An 18971-nucleotide genomic window follows, 5' to 3' on the forward strand; every position below is an offset into this window, starting at 1 on the left:
TATTTTACCATTTGTGGATTTGTTTGATGAATGCTTGTATCTGTATTTTAAGTGTATTGTTTTGCGGTTCAGATAATCGAAAATGCTTGAGCCGGGAAACACGGCTTCCAGTAATGACTTATTGGGGGTCCCGGGTTTCCAATTATGGTTCAGTGGGGGGCCCTGGGTTCCAGTAAAGATTGCATGAGGGTCCACAGAAGTCAGAAAGTTAAGAACCACTAGACTGGGCTTCGGGATCACTAGCTGAAAAAAAGGTCTTTGCTTATGAATTTGAAAGCTTCATTTAATCTGATTTATTGTATGTTATCATTTGGTAGAACTTTCACCAAAATGATGTATAATGTATAAAGAATAGGCACCAACAATAAGAGAACTGCACTAATTAACAACATAATACAATACAAAGAGGAGAAAAAGATTAAATAAGATGGTCTTTTACAAAGGAGAAAAGTGATTGCAGGGTCGAGGGGAAAAGAGGAAAGAATTCCATTGTCAAGCTCTGAGTAATGAAAAGGCATGGAGGAAAGACTAGGCATGGTGGAAGAAGGCCAAGGAAGATGCAAGAAGGACTTGGATGACGGCAGAACTAAAAGCAGGAAGAGAACATAAAGAACTTTTATAAAAGAAAGATGGAGGGATATAAAGAAATCTGAAGACACTCAGAAAGTGGAAAATAGGACAACAGTGGAAAGGAAGACTGCAGGGAAGCATAAGAAAAGAAAACAGAGGATGAAAGGGGCAGACAGAGAAGAAAACAAGTAGCAGAATTTAAAATGGAGAAAAGAGTTTCAAGATAGCAGACAGGAAGACTGACATAGAGGAAGATCAGTGGCCAAGGTGAGACAGAGTAAAAGTGGACGAAAATTACCTTAATTGCTTGGAAAGCAAGACAATAGTGAATGTTCTAAAGATTATAGCATTCTAACTGCCATGAGGAGGCAAGGGAGGAGAGGCACATTGGCAAAGCAAGCGATGGGGGTCAATGATATTGCCAATGGAAGAGAGTTAGGAAGAAAAGATGCTGACGGTGGGGGAGGGCAGATAGGAGGGAAAGCACATGATCGTCGTTTTCTCTGCTTTAAAGTGGAGTCAGTTTCAGGACGTTTTGAGTAATGTGAGCAAGGAGTGTAATAATTGAAAGGAGATAAATATCTGGGAGTCAGATGCGTAAATGTGGAAAGAAAGTCTGAAGGAAGGAATCCGAATTGCTGGGAGCATTATGTACAAAGAGAGTAAGAGGCAGCCCGGGACAGAACCCTGAGGGACACGACAGCATTGAGTGATGGAATTACTGCTGTGTCCTGCCCCGGGCATAACGGAGGAACCATCAGTAAGGTAAGGAGATGCCCACTGCAATGACTGAGAAGGACATGGACTGAGATGGACAGTTTATGGTGAAGAGCAGCGGTGAGAGAATTAGTGACTGAGAGGAGAGCGGTATCCGTTCAGTGTTCAGCGTTAAACCCACAGTACAGTGGGGGGTGGAAGGAGCTAAGATCAGAGGAGTAAAATTGATTAAATGAGATTTGTTCAAAAACTCTAGAAAGAAAGAGTAAACGTGGATGATAATTTGAGGAAGAGAATGACTCACATAAGGGTTTTTGGAACAGGTATGAGAGTGGCATGCTCACATGAGTGACACAAGATTATAGACATAAGAGATAGGTTGAAGAATGAAAGCAGGAAAGGAATTTCAGAGAAGCATAGCTTATTGACTCTGGAGTTAAAAAGGCAGTCAGAACCAGAGAGCAGAGTAAAGAAGCAAGGTCAGAAAAGCAAAAGAGAAGTAACTCTTGCCAATGTACTCACATTCTGCTTTGCCATTCTAGTACCCCTCAATGTAGATGTGTAGGTATGTATAGATAATAAATTGTACAGCATGTCTGTGGTATATGCTTTACTTAACTCCATTGTGCCACTTAACCACTACCCAACATGCACATTACACAAAGTATCTGTTGCCACCCAAACCGCCAATGAGCTTATGTACCATAGCTCCGTTGTCATGAACAGTATTTGTTGGTAAAATTATATCTTGCCCTGTATAAATAAATAAATGAATAAATACATACAGAAGTTGACTAAAATAAGAGAAGAGGCAGGTCGGGATGTGGAAAAAATAAGTAATCATGCATGAGAAGTAGAGATGTTTGTTGAGAAAGAGAGTAACTCACAGGAGGTATGAATAACAAATTGAGATGCAAGGTGACGAGGTGAACAGGATGTTTCCAGCTAGTCTCAGTCTTACAAAGAGTGGTGAACAAGCGAAAGGGCAAGTGTGAACCACGGTCACGGACACTTGTGGGAGGGAGTGAGGAGGTAAGAGAATGGGCAAGATCTATATCATAACTTGTCCCGGAGAGAAAACTTGATCCATGTGCAGGAATGGAAGAGTAGAGAGAAGAAGTATAATATTAAGCAAGATATGGGACATGGGAGGGGGAGTAAGTCATTATGAAGAATCATTTGGGAGTAAAAACAATGGTGGGAAGTGGAGGGGGAAGGGAAAGACAAAGCAAGGACATGGTGGACTGGCGCCAGGATGAGGAAGGAGGATATGGAAGAAACGTTGTTGGGTAAAAAGAAAATATGGTCAATGTGAAGGAAAGTATCAAGGTGAGAAGACTCCATTATGTAAAGAAAGGGAGTGTAAGTACGCATAGACAGTACGGGGAGGTTAAATTCATCGAGGGCAAAAAAGGTGGAACAAAAGAAAGCAGCGGACTGAGCAGACTGATTATTATCACATAAAGTGCCTAGAGCCCTGGGGGATGATATTCAATCAATAATATGATTCATGAGAAAATAAGGATGACAAAGTAGTGCAGAGGATAGTCAAAAAAGGCAAAGTGGAAAAGTGACAGCACATGGAAAGAATCCAACATCCCTATCCAGCTGCTGAGGGGCATAAGGGGTGTGTGAGGAGAAGAAGAAGAAACACAAAGTTGTATGTCACAATGCGGAGGTCAGTCATATTGATCTGTGCATGTACACCGACTACCAACATGCTGCCAAGAATTGAATACTCAAGGACGTGTGTATATATGTGGGGTCGGGGTTGGCATTGCGTATGGTAACAAAATATCATGCTACCTAAAAAATACTAAACATTTACTGAAAGAATCAAAGGTTAAAGAAACCTTATAGTTAGCAATTGTTATTATATTTGAGTTTACATTAAAAAAAAACTTAAAAGTGATGTTGTAGTTCGTTGAACATGTCAAAGGCCAACTTAATGTTTTGAACTCAAAAACACACAGAGCTAACTATAACTTGCACCCCCACCTTGCACTGCTTAGGACCTCTTTTATTACATCACTCATGCCATGTTCTATAACATAATTTATGACACTCCTGATGACATCACAAATTACATCACTGATGACCACCCAATAAGTGTGTTAGTTTGTATTATAGTTTGCATTAATGGCTGGTAACTACCATGTTACTTCCCTACCTAACTTTGTACAGCCTTCGTCCAACTAATGGGTGTGAGTGTTTAACAAACACACGTGCTCCTAATGCATCATAGGTGTGTAGAGGTATTGAACATGTTATAAATCTTTGCATTTAAGTGTAACTCCATGTGCAGGTGACAGTTGACGACTTGTGTCCAGTAATTTCACACATGGTTTTTGGTGCTGCAGAAAGTTTCCAACAGGACAAATAGTAGATATTAAGGGCCAGATTTACAGGAAGTGGCGCTGTGCCAAAATTGGCAATGCCGCACTGCGTCACTTCTAAAACACAGGGATGCGCCCTATTTACAATAATACAGCGCACCCCTGTGTTTCCACCTGCACCGGTGCTAAAGTTGCTGCTGAGCGCCAACGCAGCAACACTTGTGCCATAGTACAAGGAAGGCTGTGTTGAGGGGGGACATTGATTTTGTGCAGGAAGGAAAACCTTCCTGCACAAAAACAATCTTCTATGGCGATTTGCTCTTTTTTATGTCTGTGCAGCAGATTGCAGCACACATAGAAAGAGCAAAATACGAGGAGAAATGAAAGCATTTCTCCTTGTTGCGCCATGCTAACGCCACACCTGGGTGGTCTTAGATTTTGCCTCTGTCTCAGATTTACGATATCTTGTAAATCTGGGGCAGCGTCAAAATGCAATAGGTGTTGCTGTGGAACGCCCACAGCAACACCTATTGCACACCCATCCCACACAAAGTGCTGCGTGTGAAGGGGCCGTATTTACAAGGTGGCATTAAGCCACAAAAAAGTGGCTTCACGCCACCTTGTAAATATGCCTCACTGCACAGCGCCACCGATGCGTCACAAAGCGTGGCGCTCCGGTGGTGCTAGGGCCCTGTAAATCTGGCCCTAAGTATTGTAAGCAGTCTTGAGTATTTAGACAGATTTGTCTCAGCATGACAATTTCTATACAGTATAAGACAGAACACTGTGTGAACCATGTACTATTCACATGTGCTTCATTAGCTTCAGGAGAGGGTTATCTGTAAAGTTTTCACCACAGTATAAAGGATGCAGGTAGTTTCACCTTTATAATCTTCAGACCTAGGGATTTTTAGTAAACAGTGTCTTTTTGGACACGTTTTGCATAGAGTGAACTGTTCTTAGGAGATACCTTTTAATACTCCTTGGTGTATTTTTCATGAGAGTTTCACTGTCTTCAAACAGTGTGGGACAGTGTAAATTATCTTCATAGAGTAAACACTGTTTACAGTACCCACCTTTCTACTCATATCCACATTTCTCACTGTAGCTTCGGTCACTCTATGGGGTTTGATATAGGCAAAGGCTGTCCATAGTAGGGCATTAGTTATGTAACATAAGTTGAGTATCTGGAGGGACTTAGTTATCTCTGAACATTTGTATACAGATTGAACACTGTGTGCAGTAGGGGTTACCCGTCTATCTATGGTTGATTGATAATGTGAACGTAGCTACCTGTGAAGTGTATGGCATAGGCTCAATTTTGCACATAACACTAGCTTGCTTCAAATGCAGATACATATATATTTCAAATACTTTACACCTCACTACACTAAAATCTCAACTCCCACAAAAATATAAATAATACTAGACAAAACAAATAGAATACATCAATTTAAAAACTAGAAGTATAAATGAAAAATTCTACAAATATACTAAAACATAGTACAATTAACTGATTATAAAAATTGTTAAAACAATTAGATTATAAGTAATCTAGTTAACCAATTAAACAATCAATCGAAATTTTTAAAAGATATATATTAAATAATGTATAAATAAAATAATTTACATAATAATCGAATTAACAAATCAAAAGCATAACACAAATAAGCTATGCATAAACAATCAAAACATACATATTCAAAAAACCTACAACCCTCCTCCCCTACAAAATCAACAATGCACCAATAAATAAATGAATTCAAATACAATGAAAACAACTGTAAATATATTGCAGAAGTAAACATAAAATAACATCCTAAAAATGAATTAGACATAAATAAAATATTATTAATTTTAATACAAAATGTAATAAATGATAACAAAATATTTTTGGGAAAAAAACAGTATGTACAACTATATTAAAAACAAATTTAGCATTTCCAGCTGAAATGTGAAGATTTTCAGTTACTATAGAACTGTAAATCAGGATTGATTATTTTGTAAAGGTTTTTGTGTTTTTTTTAATAGTGATCAGCTATGGCAAGATCACTTGTCAGCTTCTTCAGACAACACAGTGCAAGGTAGTCAGTCAGTGCTCACAGTGGCATCCGAAATACTAAGACCTGAGCCTTCGCTGCTGCATCATGGTTTTGGGGAGCTTGAAAAATTGTCCTTTAGGGTCAAAACAGTGTCAAAACTGTCTTTCGCTCTTGATCAGAGGGAGTAGCACTGCAAAGAGGTGCTAGACACATTTCCATAAGTTCTGATGTCATGGCCAGTATGCACAACCTGTACATTTGCACAGCAGGCAAAATCTTCCATTTTCTTCCTTTTCAAGGTAAGCTTGCCTTACCCAGAATCTCCTCAGAGCTCAAAGGACTCTAGGAAGTTTACTGTTCCATTGGACAGTTACAAAAGATTGTGGTTTTTACACTGGAATATATAGAAATAAATTACACTTTTTGATTGGAACCAATGTCACACCCTCTCTACAATGGATAGAACCAATTCCTATGACAAACAAGCACTGGCAAAGGTATGGCATTGCTGGCAGTCTTTTGGCTTTATTGTTGGGTAAGCTGCCAGGTACTCTTCAATCTAAAAAAGCATTGGCTAAAAGCAAAAGTATCTTGGTCTCAATATTCACACACTACCACGGTAGTTGGCACTGAAGGGAACTACTTCATGTGTGGATGTGCTCCTCCTGAAAGGAGAGAGTGCCATCACTCACTGGGTAGCTAGCCAAAGGCTGAAGTGGGCTGACACATCCTACATACCTTAGTGAGCGAAAAGGCACAATAATAGATCAATGGATGAAGAAGCCTGGCTGAAAGCAAATACAAGTCTATTATACAAATAATTGTACCAAAATCAAAAAACTTTGACTATCCTCAGAACTTAAAAGGTTAAACACTACTGATTAAAGTGTGTCTTCCACTAACCTTGGTTTTTCTTCATCTTATTCCTGCAGAAGCATGGGTGGGCTTTAGTGCTAGTGGCGACCAGTGCAACAATCTTTTTTTGCACCCCCCATGACCTCCTTCTCCACGGATTCCCTCACGACCTCCCTCCAACAGTGCCCCTCTTCTTGCCATAGCCCCTGTCTCACACGCATCTTGTTTGTTTATTTAGCGCTACTCATAAGTGTAGGCTGTCAGGGGACTTTGCATCACGCACACATTACACAGAGACAAAGAATCATATGTGTGCAATCAGTCTATAGGAAATGTTACATAAGACAATGAGGATTACAAGGTGTAGGAACCACACGTCATCCATACTAGTAGGCCGTACATTTTAAACAATTTTGGTCTGGAGAGACAGAAACACAGGATTTAAAACTTACCACAGTGGTTAGGGTTGGCTTTTCTAATAAGAATGTATTTGTACCCAGACTAACTTTTAAAGCAACATTAAGATAATGAAAGGTTGGAGAAAAAAACTTCGCAAACCAACCCATAGTATGCAGTTTGCATGCAGCTCTTTGCTAACAGTTCACTCACTCTGCTATACAAGGATTGTAACTAAAGAACTGCAAGTAACAAAATGATGCATCTGACAGAAGTAGTAACCCACTGAGCTAGCCACATAAAATACAGTTTCGTAATTTGCAGCTGTCATATTAACCCTCTGTGCTACTTTATGATGAGTAAAAATTGCCACTAGACAAAACCCTGATCTCTCTCTAGAAGGAACCTTAATCACCAGAGTCAGCTTCACATTTTTATTGTTGCCTGAAAACTGCACGACACACATGGACCTCTGCAGCAGATGCTTTTAAACCCATAATTTGTTAAACATGGTGCCCCTTCCACACTGCGAGCACAGTGCCAGGTGCTGCTGCATTGGTCGCACCTCCCAAGCCTACCCTGTGCAGAGGTGCTTGGCTGAATCAGTTGCTGCTGACCTGACACATTCTGCTCTGCACAAGAATAAAAAAACTTTCACATTCTTTGTGCAGTAATTCGAGTTCTTTTATAGTCAATACGTCTTTCATTTTAAAGTATCCTAGTTTTTCTTTGAGGGGCCCAGCTGCCTTTTCTAATCTTCCTAAGACTAATAAACCTGGATATTCTTTCAGACTAGAGTGACTTGAAATCCACAACCAAGACACAAAATAATGTTAATTTATCCACCAGATCTTAGCTCTAGGTGCATGGCATGGATCTCTGGAAACATGGAGATGTTTTGAGACCAGCTCTTCTGAAAGTAATCTCCTTACGGGCCCTAGGGTGACCAGATCTTGAGAAAAAAAAACGGGACATTTTGCAAAAATAGAAGAAGGACTACCATTTTACGTTAATGGAGCCCCCCTGAATGACAGCTCTCATCAACTTAAAAACACGGAAGAGGCACTATGAAAATAAATAACAAGTAATTTTGAAAACCAGCATCACACCTGTTAATTACATTGCTTATTTATACCATAGGCTAACTACCACAGCTTTAGAACATCAAAAAAGTGCCTTTCACTTTCACTGTTTTCAGTCGACCCCCTCTAAAAACCGGGACAGAAGCCAAATTTGCCAAAATCTGCCGGGACAGCAGGTGGAAAACCGGGACTGTCCCGGCAAATCCGGGACGTATGGTCACCCTACTTAAGACGCTGATTAAGGTTAGCCCAATTAATTATGTTAGGTGACACGACTCCCTGCTATGCGATAAGCAATGCTTCCCCCACATTGTTCCTACATGTAAATACATTTCTATTTGTGCAGGCCAAACCTGCCACAAGTCACACAGCAAACATTTCCCGTAAGCAGCAGGACATATGGATGATCTGAGCCCAATAACCATGAATGCGTGATATTTGTCACACTAGAACCATTCTGATGCCTGCATTGTCGGAATATATTGGATGTATTCCCTCGCGCCCCTTTCCCTACCAGCTTTCAATATAAGCAATACATTTCCTGCCAGAGTTCGTCATACACAATGCATTATCCAGGAATACTTTTCAGCCTGGGCTGACAGCATTTTTTTATACCAAGAGAGGACACCATGTGAATCTCTTTTCCTATCCCATCTCTCCAGGGCCATATTTAAAGAAGTTCTCTTTTTTACAAGAAGCATATATTCTAATTGAAATACATCCATTTCTGAGCCAATGAGCATTCTATGCCAAATGCCAAGTAAAACAGTTTTCAAGCTGCTATGTGTCATTCATCTACAAGAACCAGCATATTGTTGCAAATTTTCTCATTTAAAAACAACGATAAGAAACAGGTGCAAAGCAATGGAACTCAAGCACAAAATGGAAATACTTCCTTTTGGACTATCATCTTAATTGAGCATCTCTCATTGCTCACATTGTGGCTACAAAAATGAAAAAAACACAACCTGAATCTGGCCCTTCCTCTGAAGTTCTTTCAAAAGCAAATTGGCAAGCAGGGGTCTCCAAACATTTTTGTAGAAAAAGCTACTTATGTTGATGAAAATCATCCAGAGCTACAAATATTATTAGGATTTTAAAACTAACCACTTCAGACAAGTTTACATGTTTGTTTTAAAGATAAACTTTTCAGTTTTTGTAGGCTGGACTACACACAGGAGAGCTACTTACGGGTAGCACAAGAGCAACTAGTAGCTCACAAGCTACTTGTTGGAGACCCCTGTAAGATCATATACAATGTCCTGCGTATGGGCTGCTGACTGGCTTACCCTGACTATTGGCTGGAGAGTGGATTTCCCCGGTCAAGAAAAATGCATTGCAATGCAACCCTTTCTGACTCATCTGTACAGCGACCAGCCAACATCTCAGATGGATCTGTACAAAGCTGCTGGATGCTGCCCTAACGTAGACAATCATACTTTTGAGCTCTTCTGTCACCTTCGCCACACATCGAAAGAAAGAACTGATTCAAACCAACTTTTAACAGATATCCGAGAGTCCCGACTGACAAACCGGTCAACTCTCCGCTTTTCAAATAGGATCCATTCATGCCTCTTACCGAGTCAATCTCCTGTGCCACTGTCGTCGTTGTTGGTGGTGTGGGGTAGGTTGGATAAGTATAATTGCTGTTTGTGATTGTCCTCAGAAAGGGCTGTTCCTGTGAGATGGGAAATAAAGTAGAAGCATAAACGATGGACGTCCTGGCAATCCGCATTTCAGATGCTCTGAACGCAAACAATGGCCACACAAAGATTTACTGAGCCTACGCAGAGTGTTTTTTGAACCCAGGACCTTACCAGAAACAAGAGAGGTCTAACCTGTCCTGCAGGTGGACCTATTCCCCGATATGGACACAAAGAATGTATCCTTTGTATTGGTTAGCAAACGATGAAAACTTAGTACTAAACATGGACTTTCAAAACAGTACAATGTGGTACATTAGCCTGTTTGCAGACAGCGGATACTTTTCATGTTCTGCTCCTAAACAGAAGGGAACAATCAGGAAAGCAAAGGCACAATCCTACATCCAAGCTCCTTAAGGTGAATCAAGGCATGCCAGGATTCCTGAAGTATCTCAGCGCAGGGAAGCAAACACTTCTCCTCTTGAGACATGCGCCGTTTCAGGTTAGCAAATCCAAGAGGGATTCCAGAGAGATAAGTGTACACACAGCAGAACGGGGGGATATTTTGTCATTAGACTTGGTCTCCCCATAATCCTGACTGTTTCTTAGACATATAAGGACATGGTAGAGTTTCGTCCTTCAATGTTTTAGAGATTGAAAGCATTCTTATAGAGCCATTCAAAAGTGCCCAAAAGCTATTTAAAGGGCTTTTGCCTTAGACTCCATTTGGGACCACTTGCTGTCATCATATTCAAGTAATGAGTGTCTTTACAGTGACTGACAGAGGTATGGAATCAGCTACGTGAACAAAATCTAAACACTCACTGGTTTCACCAAGGCCCACCCTCCATGCCCAAGACATATGAAGCACTTTATTACACTTTTAGTATCTGTAAAGTGCAAAGCTGTCCCTGGAACAGTCTCTGAGTCAGGAGGCTATCTGAAAGGTACGTTGCCACACAACTCTGAGCAGTCAGGATTCGCAATGCCATACAAATATAGCTGTTTCTGCACCTCATTGTATGTGATTTCATTACATTGCACGTCCTGCAAGATATAGGCCCTCATTATGACATTGGTGGGTGGCCAAAGCCATACCGCCATTAGGCCACCAGTGCGGCCTGAACCCCGCTGGCACTATTATGGTTTCCCCACTTGGCTGGCGGGCAGAAACACTGTTTCCGCCCGCCGGCCCAATGGGGAACAGGGCTTTAACATTGCAGCTGGCGCCTAATGAAGCCGCCGGCAATGTGGCAGTGAAGAGGGTGCAACAGCACCCGTCGCGCATTCCACTACCCGTAATTCGGGCAGTGGAATGCGCGATGGGGCTGTGCATGGGTGCCGCTGCACTGCCCATGCCAAGTGCAGGGCCCCCCCGAGTCACCCATTCCGCCAGCCTTTCCATGGCGGTGTTTACCGCCAGGGACAGGCTGGCGGATGGGGACTTGTAATAACCAGGACGGTGCTGCTTGCTGCGCTGCCCTGGTGGATTACAACAGCCGAGACGGCCAGGCTGTAGGGTGGCGTCAGCCTGGCGGTGTCAGCAGTTGGACCGTGGTGGCTCCACCACGGACACAATGTTGCGGTCGGACTGCCACTTTGGCGGTGGTCCGACTGTGACCTTGGCGGTCTAGTGATCGCCAGGGTCATAATGACCCCCATAGTGATTTAGCATTAGGAATATCTGGTCCTTGTTGCTTCTCTCAAGGCATGTAGCATCATTGAGAAATCTCCAGGTCTCCTCTCATGCACAAAAGCACAATATGGCTTTTTATCATGGAAGATTTGCTGCCCTAAAATCTTATGAGCTTCCGAGTCTGACAATACCCTCATGTTCTGATCTTCCGATCAGCTCATCCTGCAGGTTCAGCAGATACTTTTATAGTAGAAACAGCAAAAAGGTTGGGCAACAATTTAGATCCCCCTCAAGAAAAAGGTACTGGTCTATGTAAATATTCACTCACTGATTCCTTTATGTCTTTCAACTTAGGTGTGTTCATGTAGATTAACTCATCACACCCTCTGTTTCGGAGATGTGCAACACACAACAAATTCTAGCTTAAAATGATTCTCATCACAAGAACTGCTGGTGGAAAATAGCAAGGAACAGGGTATTTCCACACTAAATTTCATCAACATGTCAGTACATCAAGCCATTGCTTTTAAGGCTCCCTGTGTGCAATATATAATGGCTCTTCAGAATTTGGCTGCTAGAGCAAATGTTCTTCATTGACAAATTTTTCTTGTTCTCATGGAATTACTTATATTTGATATAGAGAAGCTCTTTCATGGTTATAAGGAGCATGGACTTGACCTATGTCACACAATGACTATCTTTATTGGTCCATGATGCCACCTAACAATGGTTGCAGAGATTACATTTTCAGAAATAAAATATAAACTTGTGCTGGTGGTAAACCGGACCCTCACTTTTGGTGGAGGCACAAGATTATGGAACATCCTACGGTAGGAGATTGACATATTTTTCCCTTGAAGTAACACTACAATGTTCTCATTTATAATCTTGCAACAAATGCCACCAGACAGTTATCACTCAGAGAGTGCAACCAATCAGTCTTTGCAGGAAAGTTACATTTCAGAATTGTCACTGAAGATGCTGGGAAGTTGGCCCGCTGTAATGTCAAATCCTCTACAGGCACATCAGCAGTTGAGCATGATTATCACTGTGACTCCAGTTGCCTGGAATATTTAGCCACATTCTTGTATATAAAAGATCTTCTTACCCCTGCGATGGCATCTGCAGTTGTGTTTCTACTTTACCTGGCTTGGGCACGTCAGTTCAATAGGGGCATCAAGGCTCTGATTATCTGTCTTCTCGCCCAAGGGCTCTAGCTGCATCATTAATCCAAAAAAAGAAAAGTAAAAAGAAAGAAAGAGGGAGGTTAGCAATATGAATCGAAAGACAGAACACAACCGAGGTCTGATTGCATTTCTTATGTAACAAGCTCTGTGTTTGCATCAAGTGGAGAAGATCTGAACTTGCAATTTACTGCTTAGCAAAGCCTTTGATTCCACAGGGTGAAGTTACTGGTGAATATAATTGGGCATGAGAGGTTAGTCCCAGGTATGAGAGATGAAAAAGAGTAAACATGATTGAGAAGAGGGTACAATGGACTGTGGATGGAGAAGAGGTGGCCCGAGGCAGAATAAAACTGTCCGAGTAGCGAGCATAAGGGATTTAAGAGATAGGTGGAGTAGAATCAGAGGGGAGTATACGTCACTCGAAATAAAAGTGGTGACTGGAGAGAGTAGAAATGACTGTGGAGAATAGCTAAGAAGAGAGTAGAGGGGATTGAGTAGTGTACATAAAGCAGACTTGAGAAGGGCTAAGACAAGGGTATAATGCACTGAGAAGAGCACAGCAGTTACCAAGGAGACAGTAGAATTCAGTGATTTATGAAAAAGTGACATTATTCGAGAAAGAGGAGGATAGAGATGAGGTTTGCCTTAGTATTTTGGTGCATAAGAGAAGGCAGATAATGTAATATGAAAAGAAGATATTGAGACAGGAATGTCCCCTTCACAGTGAACAGGAGCTGAATACCCAACTGCAAGTGAAACGGGTGTCCTGCTATTTTGTTTGGCCCTTCCTCACGCTTATCTAGAGTTTGCACCAAAGCCTTGGCCCTTCCCTAGTAATGAAAGGTCTTTAACATGCTCTGCCACCTTGTGGGTGCACCAAGTGTATGATCATAGTGGGCCATGCCGGGGGTACATCACAAAAAGTGTTGGTGGCAGCATACCAAGTTTTTGTGAGGCAGTAGTATGACCAGATCTTTTTCTCTGTGTAAGGGAGAGGGGAGTCTACAGTCCCTTCTCACGTAAAGTTCTGTGTATGTGTCCAGTCCGTATATATGCAAAGGGTGTGTGACACATGTAAGGTAGAAGGAGTGTGTGTGTTGAGCACTGGGATTGGTGGGATCCATTTTGGATGGCCATTGGCTTAGCATGACACAAGGTGGATAAAGCTTCCCCAGACAGTGGAAGTGTATTGTCTGCGTTCCTGTGAATGGAGGGTGGAAATCCAGACACTTAAGTGGAGGAGGATGGATAGAAATTCATGGGGGCCCTTGTTAGCAAAGGGTTGACGATTAATACTTCCTGAGCATTGCCATTTAGTAAATGGTACGGGTGAGGGGTGGGACTGTAGTTTCTGTTGTTTAAGGTGAGCAAGGTTCTAGACAGGCCCTGTCCGTTTGTCTGTCCCTGACTGCCGATTCAGGAAGGCTAATGGGAGCCAAGTGCAGAGATCTAACATCTCATTGTGCCCTAGTTTTGGATAATCGTGTGAAGCCAGCATGATTTCTGCTGTGAGAGACATCACCTCCTACAAACGGCTATGCCTGAGGAACAGCCAGAAAATAGCAACTGAACGAGAGGCACCCTAAACTGGTTGTGACCAAAGACAGAGGATGCATATCTCTTGTAAGAAAAAGATGTCTAAATGTGAGCTCCAAACAAACCCACTGAATTTCTGTTCCAAGTTTTTCATGACCAAGGAAGGGACAGCTGCACAGTGTAGTGGAAAGACTGCTGTGTGACTGTGGCTGGTGTGTGCGTGACAGCCAGTCTCCTTAAGATGAAGGAACATCACCTGAAGTTTGTACTTTCTGCTGGTGGAGCTGAGGGTCTACTTGGAGCTTAGAATGCCTGGGTACGAAAATAGTGTGCCTGGTCTTGCAGGGGAGGAGAATAGTCAGAGAGCAAGCACCTGCATGGAAGCCAAGCCAAGCACACCGTGACTATGGAACGGGTCCCCTGGTCTCCCTGAACAGTTTTGGTTGTACACTGCTTCAAGCTTTCTGTGAAAATGAAATACTGAGTATTTGGCACTCCTCTGTGACTGAGAGACTGGAGCTGCGATTGCCAAAGTCAGATTTCAAACCCTCCATTAACGCTGAGTTGAGCACCCTGAACACCTCGGAGGCCTGAACTGCTGACGTACTCTGCAAACACCGGATCCACCTGGAGGGCGCACTTGACATGCCACCATCTCGTCAGCACCCGGCCTTTTATTCAAAAGATAAGCACTGGGTTCGGCAATATGTTGATTGTTGAGTTCTGAGTTCTGGTCCCTGGAAGTACTTGGTGACTTGCCCTTTCTATCGTGAGAATCAGGCGCAGAATGGGTGTAGATGGTAAAGTTTGTAGGGCCATTGTAGGTCAGACCCCAGAACACTGCTGGCAAATGTCAACAATCACCATGGTTCGGGTCTAGTAGTATTTGCCTGCCCTGTGGCCCTCCAGACCACATCTGACAGATATAGCTAGGAAAGACCTGGCTTTTCAACTAACCAACCTACCATAGGCAGGGCTAGGCACACCCGCCTGCTCAGCAACAGGATATCCCCTCCCTGGGGATATTGCACTTTACAAATACCCATAACATAACAAGAGAAAGACATGATTAGCATGATAGCAGCAAGAGAAGAGCGAGATTAATAAACCAAAGGGACAAGGTTTAGGATAAATATGGACCTGGTTCAGGAAACAGGGTGACAATAGATGGACATGCTTGTAGTAAAAGAGTGTGATTGATGAACGATGAGGGTTATACGAACTGTAGGACCAGTTTATTAGATGCTTTGGGCTCTTCTTGGAGACTTCAAATGAAGGTTTGTGCAGACTGCTGGAGGAATCCAGTTCCATGCTCCAGGTACAAATCCAGAGAAAGATTGGGAGCTGGTTTTCTATTTTTTTTTTTTACCTGGGAGGTTTTCAGAGTCGGGATTCAGTTCTGAACAGGGAGCGACAGCCCCCCAACAGCATGAGTTTAAATACAGAGAGAGCAAGAACAAAGCTGGTCAGCCTCTCAATACCATTAGGCATCAAATTGAAATGTCTTTGTATTTTTTTTTGTTCCTCCCATCACCATTTGTGAAACATGTTACTATCCCACTCCATTGGATTGAAGCATTCTCAATACTTTTATTACAAAGACGTGTGTTGGAAGGGGTTTGGGGAAGTAGATTTGGGACCAAAGCAGAAAAAAACTCTGAACAAACGGTCTACTTTGTGTTTTAAAGGTGGCCCAATGACCAAATGTGTTCAAGGGGAAGGCTAGCACATTTTTCCTGAGATGGTACAAATAACTCTGCCTTGATTTCTCTCCAGACCCCCATACATTTTTATTCAACTCAGTTTGTTGTGTTTAGTGGATAACAATCAAGCACTGTACAGGGAGTAAGCCTTGGGGTCTGGGGCATTCGGCAGGAGAGAGTGAAAATGTAGGGGTGTTGTGTCAGGGATGCTGTTTCAAAAGGGGTAAGTATTCAGTCTTATTTAAAGGCAGGTTTCCTCTAAGAGGTGGTGAGTTTTCAACTTTTTCCTAAATTGTATGGGAGTTGGTGCCATTCTGGTGTTGAGGCGGATAGCGATGGAGGTGATAAGGTCTGGTATTTCTTCTGTGAAATACCTGTGGACTCCGGGTGGTCTGTAGATCAAACGCAAGCAGTTGTGGAGGCTGAGGGAGGAAAGTTAGAAAAAGGGAGCTTGAAAGAGTGTGGTAGCTCCCTAGACTGCATGGTCATGATGATTTGTGAATGACTGTGAGTCCTTGTCATATTTGGAGTGCAGACTATGAGCCGTGTGTTGTAAAGTGTGAGTATGGAAACATCCTGGATTTGTGTGGAAGAGAATGTGGACCAGTTTTCTGTGATGAAAATGCACCTAGACGTTGATGACTGATCCCAGAGAATTAAACTGCTCACCATGTTGTTCCATAGCGCCTTGGCGCCTAGTGCGTGGGTCTTCCCGCTGAAGTGGAAGCAGTCCGGAGAAAAGTACGAGCTGTCTGGTAAGCCATTCTGTCACAAGAGACAACAAGTTTTAGCAGAGAATAATACTGACACTCTATGTTAATCAATTTTCCCCATCTATGTTGTACTAATCTTGCTTTCAAGAGAGGGTGGAAATGTCAGTTATCCAGAATGTAGCTAAATTATATTAACTTATTACCATCCTGAATGGAAGACCTCACTCCCTTTTAAAATGTGCTCACCATTGTCTTCCTCACTCAATCCCAAGCCTGAAGAGCTTCACCATTGTGTAAAAAAGCATTGACATCCTGAAGAGCTAAGTCAGACTTTTACAACTAGATTGAGATGAAAACATAAACAACACTGAGCAAAATAGTGTACCCAATTAAAAAGATTGCATTTAAAACTCAGCTTGCTACACTGGGAGCCAAACCCATGAGAAACTGTGGGGGAACAGCTAAGCTTAACTCCTCTTGCCTCATGCACTAAATGTGATTAAGTTTTACCATATAGTACAGCAACATATCATCACATCCCTACTTTTAGTAACATAAAGTAACATAAAACTGCTATGTACTGCACCACACAAGCCACAAAAGGACCACATAAGCAATGAGGTTGAGTGCAGGATTGTAGGATAACCCTTGCTTTGATGTTGGAAAAAAAGAAACAAGGGAATGTGTGTTCAGGGATTGGCCACCTGGTCTCAACTGACTAGGATGCTTGCATTAGGTCTAACTACTGGCAGACATGGGTTCCTTGCTTACTGTGCCATTGGAACCACACCACACCCAAATGAAGAGCCCCGATCATAGCAAAACCAGTCTTGGGCTGCTTGCTTGTGTTCCGGTTAAGAGAAGGCCTGCCTTGGCAGTTCAGGCTGGACTGTTCCTACTACAGAGAGGTCTGATTTGCATATGGCTGCACATATGTAAATGCACATTTCACTGCATGTTCTTAGGAATGAGTGGTCCTCAACACACCTGAGAACCCAAAGGACCTCACTGTACCGAGTTGAAAACTGCCTCTTATTTCTCAGCTCCCCTGTATTTGAGGCCCAGTCCTTTCCACTGATCCTGTGACAGCCCACCCCCTTTTAAATTCTTTCTTCAGATGTACATCACCCCCTATTTGCTTTTACTAGTATTGACTGTGGGCCTTATTTAGAGTTTGGTAAAAGGGTACTCCAACGCCAACTTAGTGGAATACCCAGTTTGCCAAACACGCCTTTCCCCAATTTTGTTTAGAGTCTGTGGAGCTGTCATGTTCCTGAAGACTGATTTTCCAGTGGCTCCACCAGCGGAAACCTGTGACTGATGACCCGACTGACATTGGGCTGTCAGTCAACAGACTGCATACCATCTGTACTATGGAGAGTGGATCTTCCAACTTTAATTTTCCTGTTTGGGACCTCCGGGGAGAACCAGACGGTCCCAAAAAAGAAATAGGAGTAATGACCCTCCATGTGCTGGGAAAGACCACCCAACACGTCAGGGTGATTCATTTTTTATTTTTCAAGAAGTCACTCCAGCTGTGGGAGTTTGTTTTTTAAATATAATTTTAATATTGAATATGGCGCTTACAAAGTAAAGCTTTAGTAGAGCTGTCATGGTGGCAGTTCTGCTGAAGGCACAAAGATCTCCACCTGCCTGGAGGAGATCTCTAAATATGGCGGGCTACGGTCTATCTTGGCAGCACAGTACATCACTCCACTCTTCAAATGAGGACCTGAATCTTTTTGAGTATTGATCCTTGGTGTCTCTTTCTGGCCCCAACTCCTGTGCCCGATCCCAGCTTAATTCTTAACTCTAAATACTTATCTTCTAGATAGTTCTAATGTTTTATTTTTTGAAAATTGGGATTTCTCCAGAAACTGATATATGGTAGGTGCTGAAGGGTCATGCAGTGTTGTGGTTTTGCCCCCATGGTGGTTGTGATAAATACATAGAGGGGGGGCTTAAACCAGGCAGTCCCTGTGGCTATGGGGGTCATTCTGACCCCCGCCGCCGGCGGAAGCCGCCGGCCTGGCGGGAACCGCCAGAAGACCGTACCGCGGTCAAAAGACCGCGGCGGTCATTCTGACTTTCCCACTGGCTGGCGGGCGACCGCCAAAAGGCCGCCCGCCCGCCCAGCGGGAAAGCACCAGCAACGAGGAAGCCGGCTCCGAAAGGAGCCGGCGGAGTTGCTGGTGTGCGACGGGTGCAGTTGCACCCGTCGCGATTTTCAGTGTCTGCCAAGCAGACACTGAAAATCCAAATGGGGCCCTGTTAAGGGGCCCCTGCAGTGCCCATGCCATTGGCATGGGGACTGCAGGGGCCCCCAGGGGCCCCACGTCACCCGTTCCCGCCAGCCTGGTTCTGGCGGTCAAAACCGCCACGCCATGGAGGATTCTGCAGGCCAGGGGAAAACCGGCGGGAAACCGCCGGTTTCCCTTTTCTGACCGCGGCTTTACCGCCGCGGTCAGAATTGGCCTGGATGCACCGCCAGCCTGTTGGCGGTGCATCCGCGGTCCCCGGCGGGTCGGAATGACCCCCTTAGTGTCTTCTCGCTG

General features: G+C 43.2%; 1 protein-coding gene across 1 annotated transcript in view; it reads right to left on the reverse strand.

The window, feature by feature from the left end:
- PLB1 (phospholipase B1) overlaps positions 1-18971 on the reverse strand; it is a 328328-nt gene that overhangs the window by 193992 nt on the left and 115365 nt on the right. Inside the window, exons 22-24 of the mRNA XM_069236215.1 lie at positions 16373-16468; positions 12423-12494; positions 9578-9676 (exon numbers count right to left, since the gene is read on the reverse strand). Of these exons, the coding sequence (XP_069092316.1) occupies positions 9578-9676; positions 12423-12494; positions 16373-16468 (267 nt within the window). The remainder of the gene's footprint in view (positions 1-9577; positions 9677-12422; positions 12495-16372; positions 16469-18971) is intronic.

Source organism: Pleurodeles waltl, chromosome 5, assembly GCF_031143425.1.
Source record: "Pleurodeles waltl isolate 20211129_DDA chromosome 5, aPleWal1.hap1.20221129, whole genome shotgun sequence".
Lineage (NCBI taxonomy): Eukaryota > Metazoa > Chordata > Amphibia > Caudata > Salamandridae > Pleurodeles > Pleurodeles waltl.